General features: G+C 45.7%; 1 protein-coding gene across 1 annotated transcript in view; it reads right to left on the bottom strand.

The window, feature by feature from the left end:
• Window positions 1-3,902: 3,902 nt before the first annotated feature.
• Window positions 3,903-14,218, bottom strand: part of LOC147446213 (psbP domain-containing protein 7, chloroplastic-like) — a 66,283-nt gene continuing 55,967 nt past the window's right edge. Inside the window, exon 3 of the mRNA XM_086525480.1 lies at window positions 3,903-4,258. Within this exon, the coding sequence (XP_086381606.1) occupies window positions 3,949-4,258 (310 nt within the window). The 3' untranslated portion in view covers window positions 3,903-3,948. The remainder of the gene's footprint in view (window positions 4,259-14,218) is intronic.

Genomic DNA, 14,218 nt, shown 5'->3' with positions numbered 1-14,218 from the left:
AGAAATGAAAGCATTGTAAAAAATGTACACGTATATCATGAAGGTCAAAGCGATGCCTACTACTCGAATCCCCCGCATTGCCTGGGGAACGAGATGTGTGCCACAAAAGACAAAGAAAAGAAAATTTCTGTCATCGAGCCTCATACAGGACATTAAGAAATGGTTCGCTAAATGGAATGTAGAGGCATATGTGGACATGCTTATTGAGGAGGGCAAGGAGGGAGAACACATGCTGAATTTTGACATGGCTTTACTAAATAGCCTCCACACCAAGTGAAAGACAACGCAACACCGCTCGAAATTTGAATACTATTGCAAGCATGTCAACACAAAGTATTGGGAAGGCTATAGCACAAACCCAATGGAAGCCCAGGCCCACATACGAACACCCATGCCCCACATAGCACGAAGAGCCATCTCTTTGATGCGCACAAGGTCACATATACTCAAAATAGAAACAGAGGGCTGGCTGAAAATTGATGCTTCTAAACGGATATGCACATCATGTACAATGCAAGCTCCCGAAGATGAAGCACATGTGACATTGGAATGCCCAGAATACGCTCACATCCGGGCTAATTTTCAACCACTTCTAAGCGGTTTTTCTACCTTTGCGGACCTATTATCCAAGACAGACCCCTCCCCTACAGCTCTCAGAACATACCTCACCCGCATACTTGAGCATCAAAAGACACTCACAGGAACACAAAAAGAGAATAACACACACCACACCATACACCCCCGTGAGGGGAGACTATGTATCACTTACAGGTCCCATGGGTCATTTCTGGGGCCCCGCGACGTTAATACCAAATCAAATCTCTCTCTCTCTCTCTCTCTCTCTCTCTCTCTCTCTCTCTCTCTCTCTCTCTCTCGGTAGAGGAGGCGAGTGGTTGATGTGACAATTGCACAAGGGATGAGGAACAAATATGAAACAAGAACAAACTTCATGTATTGGTCATATCATTCCACAACATACATCATGCTGCCTTCTCACCACATATAACATTGCCATTCCACACTCCCGCTTCCTTATTTAGGCCACCATGAATCTTCACCTTATTTTAATGGCTACTTTGAAGATGACATCTATGTAAAGAAACCACCCAAGTTAAAGGAAGCAAGTTTATATAAAGAAATTTGCAAGCCTCAAAATGCGTTATATGGGAATCAATACTTGTGCACCTCTATTTTGCGACAATAGTTTGGAAATAATATCATTTTTTGTTCATCTCATAGAGTACTATGACACTAATCTACTTCAAAAAAACATTTGATGTGTCCCCCCAAGCCCAAATGATTGGTTACACTAAATGTAAGGCATACCTTGTTGGGGTATAAAGCCCAATGTGGTCGCCAAGGTAAGTGGGCGGGTTGCCAGGTATGTACACATATTCTTTTGTAAAAACCTAATAAGAACTCACTATGCTCTACACATTACAGTAGAGCGAGTTCACCATATCGTCGTGCTCTTCTTCTCGTACTCTCTCTCGCGTCGCACTTCCGCTCGTGCTCCTTCAACTGGTATCAGAGCTCAGATCGAGGCTTGGGGCAGCACTGCAGGAGGCTAGAGCCACCAGCTTAGATTGGAGTGAAATTCGACAGGCGAAGACACGGCCCCGAGCCTCGATCTGAGGTCATCTCGACCACCGTTCGGCTTCGACAAAGGTCTGCGCAGGCCATTTTCGACTACGTGGTCTCCGCGGGTGCAGATCCAACTCTGCAAATTTGGGGTTTTCGGCCTACGACTGCAGGTGCTGAGGATATCGACACTCTCAGAGTGTTGATTTGTGGCTGTCTACACATCGAAGGACGGCTCACAGTTCTTGGAGACATGTCACATACGACACGGGAGCATCTACACACAGACTGTAGGCGACATCCACTAGTTCATCAGGTAGCTTGTGTTTGCTGCTTGATATTCCAGATTTCATCCTGACATTGCAGGTACTTCCACATGGGATGTATTGTCAGAGATGATGTATGTCTGTTGAGGGTTTGCTGGCTGTGAGTCACGCAGCAAACAACTGCCGCAGCGGTTACAGCATACAGTGGGAAATTTGTGGATGTATGACTTTGTGGAAAGTCTATGTACTGTCAGATTTACTGCAGCCTTTGTTGAGGGTCGAGTGAGGTTTTATTGAGTTGGGGGATTCTCGAATGTTGAGATCCTTTCGGTGATACAGGTCTTGGAGCGATCCCTCGAGCACCCTTAGATAGGCAACTAGGATGTATTGACTGTGAGTTAGACAGTTGGGATTGCATCTTTGCTTTACTGCTGTTGAGGCATTGTCGCAGCCTATGCTTACAGGACAGTGACAGGACATTGAGAGACAGTACAGGTGTAGGACAAGTTTACCCGCAGCTTACAGTGTCAGAGAGACAGTGTTTTTTGAGCTGTTTTTTGGTCTGTTTTTAGTACACCAGAGCCATTTTACAAAGGAGACTCTGCCAAAATTTCTGCAGAATCTGAAGCTTTCTTGGTTCATTTGACAGGTTGATATTGGTTCAGAGGTCAGTTTACAGAGAAAACTCTGCCGAATTTTTCCCAAGAAAGTAAACTACTTTGAAGCGTAGCTATGGCTGGATCACAGGACACTGCTCTTTACAATATCAAGAAGCTGGATGGAACCAGTTTCCCATTGTGGAAGAAGCAGATTTGGCACATGTTGGTACAAAAGAAGTAGATAAAACCTATAAAGCTCAAAGGGACATGAAAAGTGGTTAAAGTTCTACGATGCTAGTTTGGGTTGGGTTTTTTTTTGGGGGGGGGGGAGGGGGGTTGACTTGCCAATGTGGTCTAATCCCACAATAGACACAATTTATTTTGTTTCCAATAGCGCAATGTAATACTTCATTAGACATCCGTCGGTGCATGCACTATTAGAGTTGTGTTGTAGGGATCAAACTTCGTATGGGCTATAATTGTCTTTTAAAGCACATATAGCTTGACTTTGATATGAAGTCACCTCTTATCTAGGTTATGCCTAATCTTTTCAAGCTTGCTTTGTTATAACCCCACCACAATGTGTTTAGTTAGGATAGCATAGCTTGTTAACTATTAGAAGTGTGATTTAGCTGATAGATGTATGACTTGTACACCGTTAACTGTGATGAACTTTCATTTATAATCTTTGGACTTACACATATAAAATTAGTTTTAGTGTAAAACCACGTAACTCACACTACAAGATGAATTTATAAATTCCACAAACAATGAATATACCATATCAGGAAGTAGAAGACCAAACAGACCAGTAAATCCCTCTAAAGATAAAACAATGGTCAAAGGCCTTTTCACCCAACGAGGCAATATCCATCATGTGTCCAATTGCGATGGCTAACAAGGCGAGTCTCCAATCTATCTAGACAGCTTTCCTAGAGATTGTATGCCACCATTCCAATCTACCTATCTGATAACCCAAGGCTATGTGTGTGAATAGAGAAGGAGTATATGTGTATGTGTACTTGCAAAGTGTACATGTGCACATATGTTGAAGTGAGTCTGAATGCGCATGAGCAAAGTGTGTGTGTGTGTGTGCATGCGTGCATGTGTAGAAATGTATCTAAATGTGTGGCTATCTATTTGACATTCCAAGTAGGGTTGTGGATGGAAAATGAGTATGATTGCATGTGTAAAAATATCTGCATGGAAAGTGTGTGAGCTAGTGTAGAAGTGAGTCTGAATGAGTGGAAGAGTTTTCATTTAACTAAAAAATGTCATTGTACCTGAAGAGCTAGGCATGTAAGGCGCAAAACATGCTAGAACAAAACAGGTAGCTACAATGCTTGCGGTTTCGCTTGGTCTGACATCAAGTATAAAAGACCTAGCAAGGAAATCCACAAAATTGGAAAAACCACTTAATCTCAAACAGATAGATTGGCACCTACTCAAATACACATGACCAAAAAATTGCCATTGATGCATTTTCCAACCAAAGACCTCCTTTACAGCCTCACTTTAAAAGAGTTGGCCATTTCGAAAAATTGCTGCTTGAAATCAGGCCATAGCTTCTCCGGAGTTTGTGCGTTCATCGAGAAAAGCTGCCCATTATATGCAGCATATACAGAGACATTATGCCTTAAGAATGATTGGCCCTGAACTGAAAACTCAAGGTTGTAATACAGGAATCTCCCGCCATTCAATAGGTCCTCCCTTTTCTCAGCATGAAGAAGCGTTGGAATAACCTTTGAGTTACTTGTAAAGCTCTTGAGAATCACATCTCCTGCCGTTTTAGGATCCCCTAACTTGTCGAGCCTGTGAAAAAAGGCTGATATCAAACTTTCCCATAGAACACAAGACTTTACAACAACAGCCCCCCAAAACGAAAAGGAAAAACAGCATTCCACCACTTTTTCTCACTTTATACTTCTCCATACGCGTATGGTGTCTGTCAGTAACCATTTTCCGTAATCACTGCGACTGCATGGCGACCGGTGGAGAGCCGGAAGCCATGGTGGGAGCAGTGATTACGTGGGAATGGTCACTGATGCACCATTCCCTGCCGTCAAGAATCGGGGGGAGGAGGGGGGCCAATTATTGTGAAGGCAGCTAGCCAATCATTGGTCATACAATCATTGGCAATGATTGGGGAGAATTCCATGCACTGACTTGGAAACGTATCGAAAACAGGAGTATGGTATTGAATGTCATACTCCGCCTTCAAAAAATTGGGGGCACATTAAATTCAATCAATTTTCGTCCCTTATGCGTTGTCACCTAAAAATGGACTTATTGTAAGAGCACCTAATTTGCAGGTCAATAGAGAGGCCCTCCTTTTGTGCAGGTCGACAGAGAGCACCATCTGCTCAGCAGAGAGAGCAAGAAAGAGAAGGGAGGCTCTACCTTCTTGGGGGTGCTCCTCTATAGGGGTGGTTGCTACACAATTGCCGTGAGTTCTCTCTTCTCGCCTCGCGATTTATGAGTGTTTGGACTCGGAGTCCCAAGTCATCTACACTCATAGTGTTTGCTCCCTTTTCACGATGGGGAGAAAAGTCGCAAGAGTGGGACTATGTGATTGTGCTCATGAATGCGATGGTGGTCCCTCGCACATCAGGACACACATTCTTGGATTGAAGGGATTTGGGGTTGACAAATTCTATCACCCCCCAAAAGAGGTAAAGGATGTAGTGCACGTGTGGAGGAAAAATTACAAGAGACTAAACTTGATGTTGTGGTTGCAGATTTAGGGGATTTGGGAAACATCTGTAGATTGTCATCTTCTGTGAATGTAGAAGGCTCTTTATCAAAGAAACGAAGAGCTAGTCAAGTGCATGGCAGTCTTGGATTTTGCAAGCAAGGAAGAATGCAAACATTGCCTTACACAGGTTCTGTTATGCGGAAGATATCCCAAGCAAAATCTCCATATTATATGGATATGTTAAGGGCAATTGGGGAAGTGGGTTCCAACTATAAGCCTTCTACTTTCAATCAAATATGAGAAAAGGAATTGGTAAGTGAGGTCAAGGTGCGTGAACAAAAAATTGTATGGTGTGTGAGGAAAGTGGAAGAGGTATGAATGTACAATTGCATGCAATGGTTGGGGTCTGACACTAAGCGGAGGCCTATTATAAATGTCGTGGCTACTTCTAACCACGGATCAATTTTTCTCAAGTCTATTGACACAAGTGGGCAATACAAATGAGGGGAATACATTTCTAGCATTTTGAAGAATGAGAATGTTGTCCAAGTTTGCATGGACAATGCCTGCGGATTGTGTATATGCATGGTCTCTTATTGAAGCAAAATGAACTTCTATCTTCTTCACTAGCTGCACATGCCATACACTTGATTTTCTCTTTGAGGACAAGGACATTGGGAAATTGCCTTGGGTTTTTCTTGTGCTAGATGAGGGTATTAAAAGTGTGAGCTTCATCACAAGGAAGCCCACGATTCTTGCTTTGTACAGGCAGTTAAGCACAAAGGAGCTTTTGAAGCTGGCTACCACAAGATTTGCATATATGTATATTGTGCTTGCCATCTTGCTAGACAAATGAGTGTACAACGGTTTGAGGAGGTTATACCTTCATAAGGTCGGAATATTCTGAACTTCCGAATTATAAGAGGGACTAAAAACACTCACGAAAATACAAAAGTAAGGGACACAAGAAACCAAATTCAACGCCCAGAAAAAAAACTCGATTTGCTACTAAACAAAAGAAACCATTATTTACTTAAAAATTCTTTTAGAAAAGGCATAAATTATAGCAACTTACTTCGCTAAAACTTGAAACATCTACTCAACTTCAAACTAACAAGGATAAGACATCTCAAAGACTTAATCCTGGAAATCAAACTCCACACAACAACTTTTAATCCTGGAAATCCTAATGTAAGCTGAATACTAGAAATGAATACGGCTACGAACCTACCTAGAAGAGGCTAAATATAATCGAAGAAGTATGAAGTTCAAAACTTGACAATATGCGACCTCGAAACCTCAACTTCGCTGATTGTCCAAACACGAAGAATGAGACATGATTTTTTGGCATCAAGTGGTTTAAAGATTATAATCCACAAGTTAGTTGGAAAGAAAACACTCTCTCTCTCACAGTTAAAGGAGCACCTCCCGTGGTTCTTTGCTGTGACAAGAACATTCTATCTTTGCTCCCACTCTCATGTTTTGAAAGAGGATAAAGCACACAGTCTCATAGTCTCTCTCTCTCTCTCTCTCTCTCTCTCTCTCTCTCTCTCTCTCTCTCTCCGTCACTGTCACTGTCACTGTCCGAGGCGAAACCCTAAAACGCAGCGCGCCCTCCTCCTGCTGCACCAGCGCGCGTACATCTCTGCTGAGCTGCACGCCACCTGCCTTCCTCCTGCTGCACCAGCGCACGTACCTCTCTGCTGAGCTGCGAGCCACCTGCCTGCTGCATCGCCATCGCCTTATTCGTGGCTGGACCGCCCCCCCCCCCCCCCCCCAAGCCCGCAGGTGCATTACAGTGCAAACAGCGCGCAGTCACACCTGCAAATTTTTCGGACCTGCAAAATTTTTCGAAAATTTTTCGGACCTGGAAAATTCTTTTCAGAGAGAAGGCCAACCTTCTTCAAATGTTTCTCAACGAAGGCGCATAGTGGAAGAAAGAGAAAGAGGACCTGCACGCAGAGCTACAAGCACTTAAGGCGGACTCCAAAGCACTTGAAGAAGAGGTCTCAGCTCTCAAGCGAGAACTTGTTGATAAAGCGAGCAGTGGACTAGAGGAGGGGGAATTCCAGCCTTCAGTAGGAGAGGAAATCAAGGTCATCAAAGAGCAGGTACGGATGATCAAAGAGGAGGAGAAACAAAAGATGGTAAAGACGTCTTCGTGGATAGATGTGATCACGAAGACGCAAAAGAAGGCGGATGAGGCCGAGAAGTGGATACAAGTCACTAAGAAAGGCAAAGGGAAAGAAACCACATCTGTCCCCACTCCTACAATCATCAACATGACTCTAGACGATGAACAAGGAAGGAAAACTAGAGTTTTGCATATAAGAGTAACCGGTCTAAGAGACCGAGATGATGTGGAAGGGGAAGTTGAAGAACTTCTCTGCATGATGGGTAGTGAGGCTACTCATACAAAGGCATGGAGGGTGGGGAAGAAGACACAAGGCAATGGGGAGACTTCAAAGGGGAGAGCTCTAATCATCCGTTTCTCATCCATGGAGTCAAAGGACTTCTTGAAGAAGCGTCCTACACTAAAGAAAACGGGCATATTCCTTGGAGATGACCTCACTCTCACACAGCTTGCGCATATGAGAGAGGTAATGCCAAAGATTCAAGCGGCAAGGGAGAAGGGAAAGACGGCCTTCTACAGAGATGGCCGGGTTGTGATTGTAGAGCGGCGCTCCACATGACGGTGCGAGACCCATGGGACCACCCTCAAAGTTGCCACGTGGAATTGTAATGGATCTATGCGACTTGATGTGGGTGCCTTTGAGGATAGTTTCAGGGGAAGAGACATCGCCTTCTACTCTGAGACACATCAGGCCCCTGGGCAGTCTATGCCTCACATTAGTGGATATAGATGGGAGACTGCCTATAGACAAGAGACAAGATCAGAGCGCAGAGGGCGAGGATCAGGAGGAGTGGCAGTGTTATTCAGGGAGGAGTTGCAGCCATTGATACATATAGCCCGCAGAGATGAGCAAGCTAGGTACATGTGGGTGAGACTGAGAGCAAAGATAGACAGATATCTTTACATTGCTATTTGCTACTTTCCCCGAGCACGTCAGTGTATGCACCACCCAGAGGACAGTCCCCTTTCTCTATTTTGGATGATGACATATGGGAGTTCTCTAGAGATGGTGACATCATCATTCTAGGGGATTTCGATGCTAGGACTGCCCATCATCAGACAGTATTTTATGATACTTCAAAGGAGATGCTGAGAGAGCTGGATGCTGTAGAGATAGGCCTATCCAGACTATCACAAGATGGAGAACACACTAAGTATGGACGACACTTGATAGACATGGGGACTGCACATGGATTGGCCATCTTGAATGGCCTACAGAGATTTCCCGCTTCAGGGGGTTTTACATGCTTTCCACACAGACATGGAGCCAGCACAATGGATTATGTCATGGCACAGCCGAGCCTCATCTCTAGTATCCAGGATCTCACGGTTGGACCCAGACCTGTTGGTGTGGCAGTGGATCATGCTCTTGTGTCAATGACGATCTCTTTTCAGTTTAGTGTAGCACACAGGCTACGGACAGCAGCCCCTACTCGCTACACCTTCACGCGGGAGACAGACTCTGTATACATAGATGGGATCTACAGACGCCTATGCACAGAGGAGCCAGGGCAACCTCTGGAGGAGCTTACTACTATATTGAAACAGACACTACATGATGCAGCAGCAGAGGCATACCCACATACCCAGCCTGAGCAAAGGCGCCGTTCAGGGAGCATGCCCCATAATAGTTGGTATGATGAGGAATGCCGGGACACTAGAGCTAGACTTCAGAGGGAGGTGCTTTTGGGGGACATCACTCACAGACAGTCACAGATTGACTTCCGACGCCTAGTGCGGCGAAAGAAGAGGGCATTTTTGGCTCGGCTAGAGCAGGATCTATATCAGCTGTTCTTGAGTCAGGACTCACGTGAGGCATGGCGGCTCTTTCAGGAGCACTCTCCCCCCCCCCCCCCCCCCCCCCCCCCGCCATCACTTCTACAGAGGACTGGGGCCAGTACACATCATCTCTGTACACGGTTCCTGAGCAGCCCCCCCTTCCCGACCCTCCCGATCCATGCCCACACACATGTGCTTTTTTCACCGCGGAGATGGTGAGGAAGGCCATTGACAGGATGAGGACTGGGAGAGCATACGATCATGATGGTTTAGTGGCTGAGCATTTCACACATGCCAGAGATCTACTAGCAGAGCTTCTAGCAGTTATGTTTAACCGTGCCATGTGTGAGGGCTTGCCTGATACTTGGAGCCTATCTACTATTGTACCTATCTTCAAGTCGGGAGACCCTATGGAGCCTGGGAATTATCGCACTATCATGATTGGACACACATTGGCACAGTTGTATGCATCTATTCTTGAGCAACAATTGAGTAGATGGGCAGAAAGAGAGGGGGATACGCGCAGCCGGGCAGGCAGGGTTCAGGAGAGGTTTTTCTACTCTTGACCATATCTGGACACTCAGAGCCATCATTAAGGAGGGTAGATCGCGTGGGAGACGGATCTATCGTAGCTTTGTGGATTTCCGCAAAGCATTTGACACAGTGCCTAGAGCTAGATTGATGCGCAGATTACAGCAGCTGGGAGTACCCACAGAGCTCATTTGGGGGGTCATGGCATTATACAGGTCAGTAGTGGGGCAGGTACGCACCTCAGAGGGTCTATCCACACCGATTCACTCCACTATTGGGGTGAAGCAGGGCTGCCCGCTCTCTCCTACTCTATTTGGTATGTATGTGGATGAGGTTTCTGACTAATTGAGAGAGATGGTGATAGAGGTGCACAGCTGGCAGGGACATGGATTCCATTATTGTTATATGCTGATGATATTGTGTTGATCTCCGACTCTCCGGAGGGGATGCAACTTCATTTGGATGCTTTGAATAGGTTTGCTCAGGAAAGTGGTTTGTCCGTCAACCTTGGTAAAACCAAGGTCATGGTATTTAATACCACCCCACAGTGGATCAGGAGGTCAGCGCCAGCATTCACATACAACCAGGAGACTGTGGAGTATACAGATGTGTACACTTACCTCGGAGTGGTTTTTAGTGGACAAGCATTTTCATTGAGGAGGGCAGCAGAGACTAGACTGACCAGAGCCCATGCAGCATTGGGTAGATTGGAAAGGATGTGTTCACAGGTTCAGTTTCAGGAGCCTCGGACGAAGCTCTAGCTCTTTGACACTCTGGTGGCTTCTGCATTGCTTTATGGAGCTGAGATTTGGGGACCATCATTAGATCATCACGGGAGGACAGGCCGCAATGATGGATGGGGGGACATGGAGAAGCCTCTAGTCTCTATGATCTCGCGGCTCATTAGAGCCAAGGCCTCAGTACCACGCGCTATTGTGCGAGCAGAGCTAGCTGCCCCACCACTAGTGGTTGAGGCGCTCACTAGATCGGTCTCCTTCATACACCGCATGTGGGAACTTCCCAAAGACAGATATGCCCGCCTTGCACTTGAGTCCTCTCGACAGTTAGCCATGCAGGGAGATACAGCATGCTGGTACGGGGAGATGACATCATGGTTTCAGGCGCATGGGTTCAGCATAGACAGATTGCCTCCCTTCCAGTACTCACTGGATGCACCCTCTCTGACTCTTACACAATCCGAGATCACCAGGCTTATCCGCCAAGACTTGACTCAGCTAGACACCAGGAGGACATGGATACAGCCAACACAGGAGCTGGGCACGAAGATGGCTTTCTACAGAGAGCATCTCCTCCAGCTTACGGTTGATGGTTTTGTGACGAGGCCCAGATACATGGACACCCACTTGTCTCATGGGATACGATGTGCTATCGGCCAGATACGTACATCTTCACACCAGCTGCGGATCGAGACTGGGAGATACAGCGGAGTACCAGCAGAGGCCAGGACATGCCCCCTGTGTGACATCGAGCCTGAGACAGAGTTGCACTACACATGCCACTGCCCCGTCTACTACGAGATACGAGGCCGCTTCCATTGCTTGTTCAGAGAGGGCTTTGGACCATTCTCCAGAGTCATGCAGTATGAGGATCAGAGATGCTTGGGCTTGTTTTTGCTCTGGCTACGCAGACACAGAGAGAGCCTGATGAGAGGAGAGGCTAGCCAGTCCCAGAGACAGATCACAGATTTCTTTAGAGCTGCCACTGGACACCCGGAGGAGTTACTACCGCAACAGAGCTCGTCATCTCACACCAGAGGCACGCTGATCGACGGAGCGACTGAGCTGGGAAGATCCAGACGCCCACGACTGCGAAGGACTACACAGCATCGGCGGAGGCTGCATCAGAGGATTCGGATCACTTTGGCTCGACATGCATGACGCCCGATCAGACTACTAACCATGGAGGAGATTGATGAGATCCGGCAGCGACCGATGCTGGATCTCTTGTGATCTAGCTATCCCAATTAGCTGCTGTTCACACCTAGTAGTTTAGGATTCCATAGTATTTTATTGTGACATTTGTCATTTCATTTTTGTCATTGTTGTCATCTTGTTACTCTGACTCTGACTTTGTATCAGATCCACCACATTGTAACTTTCTGGTCTCATAGGTCACTTTGGCCTTTTGAAGACGTTAATATAACATTTCACATTTCTCAGTACATAATCACATAGTCTAGAAAAGAATCAGTTATTGCATGAAAATGAACCTCTCTCAGTCGTTCATTCTCCTAATCATGACACACATTTTTTTCATTTTAGAGTTTTGATTGTTCGTAAGGATCATCAAGTTGTCAAATTGCTCCGGGTCGGTACGTGTACACCTTGGAATGACCATTAAGCTAGATGGTTCCAGTCTTGTGAGCAAGTTGGTGGTTTGATTGATTGTGTTTCTAGAAAAGCTAACCCAATTGCAGATACGATCAGTCACGCAGGACCGATCTTGGCTCTCGAGTCGACGTCCACGGTACATATTGAGGAAGTATTTTTTGTTTGTATGATTAGTCAGTATGCATTGTCCGAGTCTCTCATTCGTGACAATCTCTTGTATTTTCGTTACTGTCTTTGTGTGTTACCTTTTCATAGGCAAGTCATATTGCACGATGCACATGAGTCACTCACGGATGAGCACAAATGCATGAAGATCACTCTAGAACAGATGAAGAGTTTGCATTCAAGAAATTCACGATGTTTCATCATTGTTAGTTATCCATTCCATCTGCAGTCATTTAAAAAGCATAGTCTTTTTCTAGTCAAGGAACAAATGTGTATAATATTGCGTTTGAAGTGATTTCAAGGATATTCCTCAAAGGAGATTCTTGAAAAAGGTGAATCCGAGATCGTAGACGAAGTTGAAGCATTGGAGCTGAAGCAGATTATTCTGTGTCGCTTTCGGCGTGGCCCAAAGAAGCAAGCATTGCAGACTTTCCTGAAGTTCAAGTATCGTGGGGCCTACGCAGCAGAGTGGAATGACAAAGAGTTGTTGGCGGACTATATGGAAGCTATACAGCTCGGTACCAGTACCTCACCTTGAAAAGGGGGGGATGAAACGAACACGCGGAGAGGATCTCCCAGCTACACGAACCGCCTACAGACATGCGCCAGACAAACCACCCGACCATAGCCACCATCCGGTAGCACCCTCGTGCTAAGGCCAACGTCTGAGGACGTAGGCGTGCACCTGTAAGTAAGATTGAACTCCCATACCACCCGGCCTCACCTCCTTGAGGTGATGTCGCGCACTCCTAACCTCACGGGCTAACCACTGGCACTCTATCAGTGGGGGCGATAACTTCAAATGAGGCCTTGGCCTCCCATTTATAATAATGGCCGGCCACACTGGCCAGGTTCACATTATGCCCGTCCGAACACGGGACGCCCATCCCGACGACATCTAGACTAGATCCCCTCTCCTATAAGTGAGACATAACATACTTCCCCCCTTAAGAACCATTGATGTCCTCATCAATGAAGTGGGGATACTGAGCTTTCAAAGGTCTAACCGATTCCCAAGTAGCAAACCTTTCAGATTGACCCTTCCATTTAATTAAGTACTCGTCGTAAGCTTTTTGGTGCGAATGACGGTTACGATGATCTAAACTGCCTCTGGTTCTCGAGAAATATACTCAGTTTGCATATCTTGCCATCATACATTTTCCTCGATAGGCATAAAAATGTCGGATTCGCCTTTTTTTTTTTTAAGGTGGCTGACATGAAACACTGGATGCACACTAACAACCGAAGGAAGAGCCAGTTTATAGGCAACCTGACCAATTTTCTTTGTGATCAAGAATGGACCACAATATCTAGTTGAAAGCTTATAATGCTTTCCCGTTCGCATAGTCTTGGAATCCTTGGGTATCTTTAGATAGATCCATTGTCCCACATCTAGAGTCCTTGGAGATCTCTTTCGATTAGCATAAGTAGTAGCTCGATTGCGAGCCATCCTCTTACTATCCTTAGCCAATTCGAGCATTTCTTGCATGTCATACAAGAAATCACGAGCTTGGCGATCCTTGACTTTCTCTAAGCCAATAGCAATCAGGGATTTAGGTTCGAATCCGTACATCAACATGAATGGGCTAAATCCAGTAGCAGAATGCTTGCTACTATTGTAGGCAAATTCTAATTGTGGAAGGTACCGTTCCCAATCAGACTCCCTGTGAGAGACATAAGCTCCAACATGTCCTCTAACATATGGTTCATCCTCTCAGTTTGTCTGTCGAATTGAGGATGATCAGAAGATGACATACTCAACTTCGTTTGAAGATGAGCAAACGCATCTCGCCAAAATTGCCCAGTGAACTTAGTGTCTCGATCATTGACGATATCCTCTGGCAAACCATACAGCTTGTAAAACTGATCCACACATAAAACCGCCAACTCATGGCTTTTTACTGTCGACTTCGTTGGTATAAATTTCGCCATTTTTGTAAGTCTATCAACCACAACCCAAATGGCGTCATTGCCCCAACTAGTATTTGGCAAATTAACGATGAAGTCCATGGAAATACTTTGCCACTTGGCATCAGGGATTTCCAATGGATGTAGCAGGCCAACTTTCCTTAGGCGCTCTTCCTTATTGACCTGACACTAAGTGCATCTCTTCGCAT

This window comes from Adiantum capillus-veneris, chromosome 12, assembly GCF_014529385.1.
Source record: "Adiantum capillus-veneris isolate H3 chromosome 12, ASM1452938v2, whole genome shotgun sequence".
Classification (NCBI taxonomy): domain Eukaryota; kingdom Viridiplantae; phylum Streptophyta; class Polypodiopsida; order Polypodiales; family Pteridaceae; genus Adiantum; species Adiantum capillus-veneris.
The sequence above is the reverse complement of the archived record's forward strand: the minus strand, read 5'-3'. Positions and strand labels throughout refer to the sequence as shown.